Source organism: Mizuhopecten yessoensis, unplaced genomic scaffold (assembly GCF_002113885.1).
Source record: "Mizuhopecten yessoensis strain PY_sf001 unplaced genomic scaffold, ASM211388v2 scaffold11117, whole genome shotgun sequence".
Taxonomy (NCBI): domain Eukaryota; kingdom Metazoa; phylum Mollusca; class Bivalvia; order Pectinida; family Pectinidae; genus Mizuhopecten; species Mizuhopecten yessoensis.
Genome location: NW_018408888.1, coordinates 228,668 through 240,704, shown reverse-complemented (window position 1 = coordinate 240,704; position 12,037 = coordinate 228,668). Strand labels below are relative to the sequence as shown.

The following is a 12,037-nucleotide window of genomic DNA, read 5'->3' as shown; positions in this document are numbered from 1 at the left end:
ATTGGTTAAAGGCTTTATATAAAAGACTATTATAGGTCTTTCTGTGGACACATGTTTGTCCGTAGTAGCACTAGTACTACATCGATTACAATAGCACTTTGCATCGTGACCGTCTTGTTATTTCGATATTTCTTTAGGGAGATTTGGGCACTGTTTACGTCAGTATAAAATGGATATTTAAATGAAACTTTGAAACAACGTACCTGTTATATTAACCTTTGAAACAACGTACCTGTTATATTGACATTTGAAACAACGTACCTGGTATATTGACATTAGTGCGTCATGCTGCTTCAATTACATTCTTAAGGAGGCTCCACCCTTTCGCAATTAGCCAGCAGAATTCAATGAAAGTTTCACATAATGGTTACATCACTATGTAGAGATGATTTTATGAAAATCTAAGCATTCCGATAAACTGGGGATTTTTTTTGTAAAAAATACCGAAATATTGAATTTTTGTCAAATTCAACACTTTTACATTTTTTGAGCGTGTGGCATTGTTCAGAACCATAATAACAATAAAATAATGAAAAGAAACATTGCTAATCAACCCAACAAATATGTTATTTATCATAAAATATCTACAACATGTTACAAAAAGCATTTTTTTATTGAAATTGTATGGATAACAGTTACTAAATACAAGCTAAAAGTAATCAGGACACATAGTTTCATACAAAAAGACTGAAAAATTGAACCAAATGCACACAAAGTCTTTATAATTAATTTATTTTACATTTTACAATAATTTTGATCCTGATGAGAGTTGTCTACCTTGAAAAAAAACCGGAACTTTTTGCAGAGGGATAGAATTTATACAATGACACTTATTTTCCTTACTATACCAAAAAACGACGGAAGTAATTTAAATTACAAGATTTAATTGTCAATTTACTGTTCTTTTATGGAACAAAATTAATCTCAATCATGTACACTTTGGACATCATTCCATAGCCTGCTTACGCATGGTATATTAACATGTCGGGTACATATGTAACCATAGGCTATCGCATGGTATGCCGTTATTACGTGCACGCACATGCACTTGCATTTTATAGGGATCTTGATATTTTACAAACCACTTTTTAACAGAGTTATTGTAATTGCATTTGTGAACCGATTTATCTGACAGAGCGTAACTCGCTCGACAACAAAAGTCGTAGCGACCAAGAGCTTGTGAACTACTGTTAGCACGTGATACGTACAGGTGAGGTCGGTAAACAAAACACATCAGTCTGCATTCCATGCGCCTCATATACGACCTTCTTGGAAGTCGTCTGATCATATGTCAGTGTTTGCCCGTGAGTTAATGAATGTCTTTGTATCAGATTACACATTTCCAAGTTAAGTCTCGATATCGGGTGTTGACATATCATCGTCACGCACGTGTACTATTGTTTACCCGGTGTTACTATAATTTACACCACGGTATTGGAATGCCCGATACGCAATACGGAAATGACGACACGAAAATACGAAAAGAAAAACATGTGTATTACGAAGGGTGGAAACTCCTTAATTGTTTTTATATTTTCGTTGGTAGCCATTATAGGATGGGGATAATGCGAACGGTATACTTCAGGCTCGACAATAACCACTGTAGTTTTGAATTGGAATACTGTATCTTATAAACACATATAAACATAAAATAGACTACTCACACAGTTCCAGCTCCTGTTCTCAGCTAAAGAGATTCGTGTTATATAGGCTGGTTGTTCTATATACCGTAGATATTATGTTATGAACACTGGGAATACAAGGTAAGTAAACTCATATCTACCATGTCCAGGCTAGTGAATACACGGTGAATCTTACTATATTGATGCATTCAATATTCTTCCTCATCCTCGAACTTTATGGGTAACGCTCTCTTATGTTCTCTTCATCTCTAGACTATGTCGTGCCAAAATTGAAGGCTTGTGCGCGCAACCCTAGTCAATGATACAAATGACTAGTTTAATCCTTTGGTGTATATCAAGCGATACGGTAAAATTGACTAACCTTGAAATCGGGTGTAGCTCTTTTGTGTCTTCAGACAGGTATCAGCCTAGTTATTTTTCAGGGTTTTTCACCTGAAACCAATCAAATAGCTAGCTACGTGCCTTCGATTTTTTCATGACATGTTCTAGGGTTGCAGAGAGCGTATTTCCCGTCCACTAATATTGCGTTGCCTACTGTTAGGAAAGTAAAGTGATCATGTTGTTGCAGAAAATATACATATGAATAACAAATGTGGGTAGGCTTGTTTATTGAAAACAATTACACATTTGTCTTTTTCTGATAAAGAGGATAGCTCGAGTTTGTTGCGCACATGTAATACATGTTCAAATATGATACTTATCTTATCTTTGGTACATAAATCATGTTTTGACATCTGAATAGTTCTTCAGACCAGGTCACCGTTTCTCAAACCTAATTAACTTAACTACACATAACGAAAACATTTTAAGTCGGTATATTTAATATAAAATTCAAAACTGATATTGATAAAGCAAAACAAAACGTAAATTTTCAATTACTTCATGATAAAGGCACATCAAAAAATATCCATAACCACTCGTTTAGCACATGTAATACGATTTTGAACAACCCGATCAAGATATAAAGATTATATGTTTTTTTTTTTCAATTCAGGTGAAGATCTTTGAACATCTCGTAAAAAGTGAAAAACTGAACGTGGCAGATATACGTATTTTGTCACAATACAACGCCCAGAGACAGCTCATACACAGGAAGATAACTGAAATAAAAACCAAGAGACAGGTCATACACGGGAAGATAACTGAAGAGGAAATAGCATACCCTGACGTCAGGGTGGACACCGTTGTGGCCAGTCAAGGTTGGTCTAAACAAACAACTGTACTGCTAAATAATTAAACCACTAAATGGAGTAGTTTTGCGTTTGATTCTTATTGTTTCTCACATGATTTCTATTTTCGGTTATGGACGTCAATTGATAATAATGAATGTTTTTGGATGATTTCATTGGTTAGGAGGAGAGAGCGACTACGTTATCCTCAGTACCGTTCGTTCCATGCCTAGGCCACTGATTGAGCATCGTCCCGCTCTAGGATGGAAGCTACGGCATCTGGGATTTATCACAGACAACCACCAAATCAACGTTGCTCTAACGAGAGCTAAGAAAGGACTATTCATTATCGGTAGGTACTGTTATATACATGTACTATTAGAAAATATAGAGAATGTATACAAAAGATGATAACAGATATGAAATAACAATAGTCTACGGATAACAGTAAGTAAAAACGTTTGATTGGGAAGGAAAAACAAAGAGCTATTTCTTATCATCGGTTTCGTTACTGTTTTGTTGATTTGTTTAAGCTTGAAATTGGATAATCATATTTTGGCAGAAATTATGATATGCATATAAAGATCGTTTTGTATGTATTTGATTTTGTTACATACGAAACAAATCATAGATTTGATATGAATTGATTTGAATATATTTATTAAATTGGCAATAATGATTTTTGGATTGCATTAGTGGATTTATCTAACGACTTACTACTGTTTATTTCAAAACAGACATATACACTTTATGTGTAAATTATAGTACGATATAATTTTATTATGCAATATGAAGACGTTTGAATTGTCTTGCAGTTATAAAAATGTGCAGATCAAGGTAAACAGTGTATGACACGTTTTACAACTGGAAATTTAATTAAATTATATATAACGAACTTGCCAAAATATTTTTCATGATCTCCTTATTCGTAACCTGCTTATTGATTTCAAATGCCACTAAAACTTCGCTTCCTTCAAGGGCCTGAGTAGCATGATCTTCTGAAAGATACGCCCTATTATAGAACTAGGAAAGATAAGGCATGGCTTTCTTCATGAAAGAACTTTGATTGAACACATTATGTTGAAGAATTGTAAATGGTAGTCAGCACGACCTGCTATATCCAAATACGGAATTTCAGTTTCTTTTCCACGATGAAAAAGGTCGTTAGTTACTCAATACTTTTCTCAATACCGTCCCCAGTTTAACTGGCTACATCCTATTTAGTGCTATGCGTGGTGAAGGAAATGCTTTCTAGGTTTTGCTTGGGTTAATAGGATTTGGTTTACGGATTCGATTTTCTCAGTTCCAGTTGTGTTTTCGGACGACATTGATATACGGTTCTTTCTCCTGTGTTGTTTTCGTTGTTTATATGTATATTCATTTTGATTCAATTTCATGAATTAACTCGTATCTGTAAAATGTCATTGTTTTACGGTTTCTGTTGACAGGGAACAAACATTTGCTTCGATGTGATAAGACTTGGGAAAGTCTACTGAATTTCTACGAGGACAACGGGAGAGTTTTTAACCAATTTCCACTGTACTGAACTGTGTAATCCTGGAAACGTAGTATAAGTGACTCAAAACTGTTTATATTGAATAGTTTCTTGTCAAATGCTGCGTCTGATAAGTCAGGGAACATTATGATGAAGCAGCCTCCATTTCCTCCAACCAAAACAAGTATAGTTTCAACTTTGAGAAGACACATGTATTTTATTTGGAAGAGGACTACGTATATTATCTCTCGTTAGATCATAATTCTTTGGTACTTAAATAACATAAAACATGTTCAAATATTTCAAGTTTTTTACTTTAGAAAATCATTAGTTTCTAGAGATAGTTTGTAGTAATCAAAGTGTGATAAATCACAGTATTATATATATGCTTTCATCCTGTCTTTATCATTCATCATATAAGATTAATATTCAATACCTATCTGGTGGTATATCCCCTTTGTTGTTTAGGGCCAGCCCCTCCCGGACATACAGGTTTTTTGTTGAACCATGCGCCTTGTCAGAGGGTGTGAATCCTACTCGAGCACACGATAGGGTCGTCATGCTAATTGTAAAAGTAGACTTTTTTTCGCTTGTGGGGAAAGGTTCGTGGTATGACTGATTGCGTTGTGGAAACTAGTTGTGAATTCTATATATTCTGTATAACTATAATCTTTGTAATCTATAAATAGATATTCGCGGAAATGTTGGTGTTGATTTAATGTTAGTGTCTGTTGGTATATCGCCTTATTTTGTCAGTAGTTGTTAACCTTACTGTACACAGTATTTGTCATACCTGTGTATTGTTAAATATGTTAAGTGCATTTTCGTTAGATTTAGAGTGAATCACTGTTCGTGAGATTATTATAATTTATTAACATGACACGTGTGTCGACCATGAACTTAATATCTTATGATTTGTGACACGTATTAAACAAGGACTGTGACATACTTTTTGTTTCTTTATTAATATAAAATCCACGCAAATAAAAACAATCGCGAATATAAATACTCAAAAAGGATATGGAAACATAGGAATGATAAACGCCTAAAAGTTCACGGTGTTCAATGCCGAGGGAAATTTAACAGCGTATTCCACGTATCTAATAGGACGCATTGTCCGTTGTTGGTGGTAAAAGAGACAAACATGACTGGTTTGCTCATAGTTTCATATTTTTGTCAATCAAACAAGAATACTGAATGCAATTTATATTTTACTCTATATCGTGCATTGAAAACAATTGTTGTATGGATATATATAATAAATTATTTGTTAATAGCTTATGTCTGCAAAAGATGTGAAGGATTTGTATATTTATGTACAATATCGAATATGTTTTTATATATAACATTTATGATATATTGAATGAACTGAAGCAGAATTTAGATAATATTTTATTTAAAATATATCTATAATTATATATGGATATGAATAAGTTGTACAACTTGTCAATATTCTTAAATATAAAATGCATTTATATAGAACATGTGCCTTTTTAATCATCATTAATATTGTACATGAATTCAATATACAAATTAACTGTATTTTTCGTTACGTTCAGCATAATTGTTATTAAGTGAATGACATGCAGCGGAGTTAGTATAATAATTATCTGACAAGAAAGGGTGTCTGTGTGTGTTTGTAGGTGTCAATTTGTGTGTGTGTGTGTTTGTGTTTGTGTTTGTGTAGGTGTCAACATGTGTGTGTAGGTGTTAATCTTTGTATTTGTTAATGTGTTAATCTCCGCTTGTGTTTATGTAGGTGTCAATCTCTGTTCGTGTTTGTGTTGGTGTTAATCTCTGTTTGTGTTTGTGTAGGTGTCAATCCCTGTTTGTGTTTATTTAGGTGTCAATCTCTGTTTGTATTTGTGAAGGTGTCAATCTCTGCTTGTGTTTGTGTAGGTGTCAATCTCTGTTGGTGTTTGTGTTGGTGTTAATCTCTGTTTGTGTTTGTGAAGGTGTCAATCTCTGTTTGTGTTTGTGTAGGTGTCAATCTCTGTTTGTGTTTGTAAAGGTGTCAATCTCTGTTTGTGTTTGTGAAGGTGTCAATCTCTGTTTGTGTTTGTGAAGGTGTCACTCACTGTTTGTGTTTGTGTAGGTGTCAATCTCTGTTTATGTTTGTGTTGTTGTAAATCTCTGTTTGTGTTTGTGTTGGTGTTAATCTCTGTTTGTGTTTGTGTAGGTGCCAATCTCTGTTTGTGTAGTTGTCAATCTCTGTTTGTGTTTGTGAAGGTGTCAATCGCTGTTTGTGTTTGTGAAGGTGTCAATCTCTGTTTGTGTTTGTGTAGGTGTCACTCACTGTATGTGTTTGTGTTTGTGTAGGTGTCAATCTCTGTTTATGTTTGTGTTGGTGTTTATCTCTGTTTGTGTAGGTGTCAATGTGTCTGTTTGTTTGTGAAAGTGTCAATATATGTGTTTGTGAAAGTGTCAATATATGTGTTTGTGAAAGTGTCAATCTCTGTGTGTATTCGTGTAGGTGTCAATCTCTGTCTTTGTGAAGGTGTCAATATGTGTGTGTCTTTGTGAAGGTGTCAATCTGTGTGTGTCTTTGTGAAGGTGTCAATCTGTGTGTGTGTGTTTGTGAAGGCGTCAATCTGTGTTTGTGAAGGTGTCAATATCTAAGTTTGTGAAGGTGTCAATCTGTGTTTGTGAAGGTGTCAATATGTGTGTGTGATTGTACATACAAGGTACTTGCCCTTCATTCGTTGTTCAATTAAATGGATATATAATGCATCTAAACGATAAAGTTGGTGTTTTGTTTAAATAGGCCTTGTGCCTTGACATCCTCCTTCATTATAACGATGCTCGTTATCGAAATTTTAAATTTTATGACAAACCTGTTGAATTCAATTTCACTCTTGTGAAACTACTTTACCAAGGTATCAAATCATTAGAAGAAACATTATTTGACAATTTACCCGTTACAGCAGATTTGCTACACAGTACCTATTAAAAAGTCATGATTTTCCAGATAGTATCCGCGAAAAAGGAAAGATACAAAATTAGTTTTTGTACATTTGAATAGTATTTTTTCATGTATTTTATATTCCGTTCTATGTTGAAGGATTTGTAAAATATAATAATGAGATCACGATCGTTGAAATCATATGACAGAAATTTGATTGTATGCATTTTTGTTATATAGTAACATGAAATTCCCCAGTTGTTTTATGCAGAATTGAGAAGTTGAATAAAGGCCTTTTTACTTTTGTATTATTCATTTAATTTCTTAAGGGAGGTCTGCATTTGTTAATGATCCAGCAAGTAGTCGTCTTTTACAGAGACATACTAATTACTCGTACTTTGAAGATATCATACACATCATATATATAAATATAGATAATATTATATTTTTAATTATTGTATTTTTATAATATGTGTTACGCATGATTTGTGTAATTCAATATTTTCAGTTTTTGTATGGTCATAATATGTAATACGCTTAGTTTTGTATTTTTATCTTGTGGTTTAATGATTTAAACTTGATATAAAAATGTTTTAACTAATGCATGTTTCTATTTTTGTATATTTTTTATAATACTCCTTTTTATTTATGAATCAAATGTATACTGTACTAAGATTCTTTCATGAAATATAAGGAAATATATCTTAAAATTTAAAACTTTTTGTGATTTGCAAACATATCTTTAAGCCCGCATACTCCTGTCCCAATATCCCCCTATAACCAATACCCTGGTGGATTCCACCTTCCCCTATGCGCCTATTCTTCTATCCCCTTGTGTACTTACTCCACGTTGACTGTGCCCTTATTCCCCTGAACAGTTTATCCCATTTAATTTAGTTTGTCAATATTTTGAAATTGTAACGAAATATCCAACCATTAAAACAGTTCTTAATTCGTTACTACGTCCCTCAAATCATTCTTACCTTAAACTAAGTCACTAAAATCGTCCCAGGAAAACGCATTAAAATCAGCTAAGCGTCCTTGGTGTTAAAGTAATGATGCTAAAATTCTGAAAATCTATTGGATATTTCGTTAACAGTATCAAAATATTAAGTATCTTAATTGATTTAGTTGGATAGACTCGTATTATGCTATATAATGTTAATGACGTTTTAACAATATGTGTCAGATGTATCTGATATAGATTATTGGACTGTCATATTATTCATGTATGGGCCCTTAAGTTTATATTGGGATAGAGGATGATAAATAGTCAACCAAATTCTTTATCATGAATGCATGCTGACACTGGTATCAGCACCAGGTAAGTATAAGGAATGAAACGTCGAGAGTATCCAGATGTATAATTACTATAAATAATGTATCTTCGCCAATTTCAGGTATAAACTACAATACAGGCGGATACTTAATGTTTGGCCATTGAATATCATACGCCTTTCATAGGTGTGGCAGGATACTGTATTATGTAAACGTGTGCAAAGGGTGCGGCAGGATACTGTAATATGTTAACGTGTGCAAAGGGTGTGGCAGGATATTGTAATACATGTATGTCAACGTGTGCAAAGGGTGTGGCAGGATACTGTACTATGTTAACGTGTGCAAAGGATGTGGCAGGATACTGTAATATGTTAACGTGTGTAAAGGGTGTGGCAGGCTACTGTAATATGTTAACGTGTGCAAAGGGTGTGGCAGGCTACTGTACTATGTTAACGTGTGCACAGGATGTGGCAGGATACTGTAATATGTTAACGTGTGTAAAGGGTGTGGCAGGCTACTGTAATATGTTAACGTGTGCAAAGGGTGTGGCAGGATACTGTTATATGTTAACGTGTGCAAAGGGTGTGGCAGGATGCTGTAATATGTAAACATAAGTGGGCAGGATATTATAATATGTTAACATAGGTGTGGCAGGATACTGTAAAATGTAAACATAGGTGGACAGGATACTGTAATATGTAAACATAGGTGTGGCAGGATACTGTAAAATGTAAACATAGGTGGACAGGATACTGTAATATGTAAACATAGGTGTGGCAAGATACTGTAATATGTTAACATAGGTGTGTCAGGATACTGTAATATGTTAACATAGGTGTGACATGATACTGTAAAATGTAAACATAGGTGTGGCAGGATACTATAATATGTTAACATATGTGTGGCAGGATACTGTAATATGTAAACAGGTGTGGCAGGGTACTGTAATATGTAAACATAGGTGTGGCAGGATACTGTAATATGTAAAAATAGGTGTGGCAGGATACTGTAATATGTAAACATAGGTGGGAAGGATACTATTATATGTTAACATATGTGTGGCAGGATACTGTAATATGTAAACAGGTGTGGCAGGGTACTGTAATATGTAAACATAGGTGTGGCAGGATACTATAATATGTTAACATAGGTGTGGCAGGGTACTGTAATATGTAAACATAGGTGTGGCAGGATACTGTAATATGTTAACATAGGTGTGGCAGGATACTATAATATGTAAACATAGGTGTGGCATGATACTGTAATATGTTAACATAGGTGTGGCAGGATACTATAATATGTTAACATAGGTGTGGCAGGATATTGTAATATGTTAACGTGTGCAATGGGTGTGGCAGGATACTGTAATATGTTAACATTAGTGTGGCAGGATACTGTAATATGTAAACATAGGGGGGCAGGATACTGTGATATGTAAACAAAGGTGTGGGAGGATACTGTAATATGTTAACATAGGTGTGGCAGTATACTGTAATATGTAAACAAAGGTGTGGCAGGATACTGTAATATGGTAACATAGGTGTGGCAGGATACTGTAATATGTTAACATAGGGGTGGCAGGATACTATAATATGTTAACATAGGTGTGGCAGGGTATTGTAATATGTTAACGTGTGCAAAGGGTGTGGCAGGATACTGTAATATGATAATGTGAGTAAATGGTGTGGCAGGATTCTGTAATATGTTAACATAGGTGTGGCAGGACACTGTAATATGGTAACATAGGTGTCACAGGATACTGTAATATGTTAACGAGTGCAAAGGGTGTGGCAGGATACTGTAATATGTTAACATAGGTGTGGCAGGACACTGTAATATGTTAACATAGGTGTCACAGGATACTGTAATATGTTAACGAGTGCAAAGGGTGTGGCAGGATACTGTAATATGTAATCAAAGGTGTGGCAGGATACTGCAATATGTTAACATAGGTTGGCAGTATACTGTGATATGTAAACATAGGTGGGCAGAATAATGTAATATGTAAACAAAGGTGTGGCAGTTTACTATAATATGTTAACATAAGGGGGAAGGCTATTATAATATGTTAACATAGGGTGGCAGTATACTGTGATACGTAAACATAGGTGGGCAGGATACTGTAATATGTAAACATAGGTGTGGCAGGATACTATATTATGTTAACATAGGTGTTGCAGGATACTGTAAGATGTTAACATAGGTGTGGCTGGATACTGTAAGATGTTAACATAGGTGTGGCAGGGTACTGTAATATGTTAACGTGTGCAAAGTGTGTGGCAGGATATTGTAATATGTTAACGTATGCAAAGAGGGTGGCAGGATACTGTAATATGTTTACGTGAGTAAAGGGGGTGGCAGGGTACTGTAATATGTTAACATAGGGGTGGTAGGGTACTGTAATATGTAGACAAATGTGTGGCAGGATACTGCAATATGTTAACTACTATAATATGTTAACATAGGTGTGGCAGGGTACTGTAATATGTTAACGTGTGCAAAGGGGGTGGCAGGATATTGTAATATGTTAACGTATGCAAAGAGGGTGGCAGGATACTGTAATATGTTTACGTGAGTAAAGGGGGTGGCAGGGTACTGTAATATGTTAACATAGGTGTGGGAGGATACTATATTATGTTAACATAGGTGTGGCAGGCTACTGTAATATGTAAACATAGGGGTGGCAGGATACTATAATATGTTAACATAGGTGTGGCAGGCTACTGTAATATGTAAACATAGGTGTGGCAGGATACTATAATATGTTGTGGCAGGATACTGTAATATGTAAACATAGATGTGGCAGGATACTGTAATATGTAAACATAGGTGTGGCAGGATACTGTAATATGTTAACATAGGTGTGGTAGGATACTGTAATATGTAGACAAATGTGTGGCAGGATACTGCAATATGTTAACATAGGTGGGCGGGATACTGTGATATGTAAACATAGGTGGGCAGAATAATGTAATATGTAAACATGTTCAAAGGGTGTGGCAGGATACTGTAATATGTAAACAAAGGTGTGGGTAGGATACTGTAATATGTAAACAGGTGTGGCAGGATACTGTAATATGTAAACATAGGTGTGGCAGGATACTATAATATGTTAACATAGGTGTGGCAGGATACTGTAATATGTTAACATAGGTGTGGGAGGATACTATATTATGTTAACATAGGTGTGGCAGACTACTGTAATATGTAAACATAGGTGGGGCAGGATACTATAATATGTTAACATAGGTGTGGCAGGATACTGTAAAATGTTAACATAGGTGTGGCAGGATACTGTAATATGTAATCAAAGGTGTGGCAGGATACTGCAATATGTTAACATAGGTGGGGAGGATACTGTGATATGTAAACATAGGTGGGCAGAATAATGTAATATGTAAACATGTTCAAAGGGTGTGGCAGGATACTGTAATATGTTAACATAGGGGTGGCAGGGTACTGTAATATGTAAACATAGGTGTGGCAGGATATTGTTATATGTTAACATAGGGGTGGCAGGATACTGTAATATGTTAACATAGGTGTGGCA

The 12,037-nt window shown here is 34.9% G+C and overlaps 1 protein-coding gene across 3 annotated transcripts in view; it reads left to right on the top strand.

The window, feature by feature from the left end:
- The window catches only part of LOC110466094 (helicase with zinc finger domain 2-like), a 42,286-nt gene extending 36,610 nt beyond the window's left edge, over positions 1 to 5,676 (top strand). For all 3 annotated transcript variants that reach the window (XM_021522397.1, XM_021522396.1, XM_021522395.1), the window contains 3 exons: positions 2,638 to 2,842; positions 2,997 to 3,164; positions 4,261 to 5,676. In XM_021522397.1, the coding sequence (XP_021378072.1) occupies positions 2,638 to 2,842; positions 2,997 to 3,164; positions 4,261 to 4,358 (471 nt within the window). In that variant the 3' untranslated portion in view covers positions 4,359 to 5,676. The remainder of the gene's footprint in view (positions 1 to 2,637; positions 2,843 to 2,996; positions 3,165 to 4,260) is intronic.
- Positions 5,677 to 12,037: the final 6,361 nt, after the last annotated feature.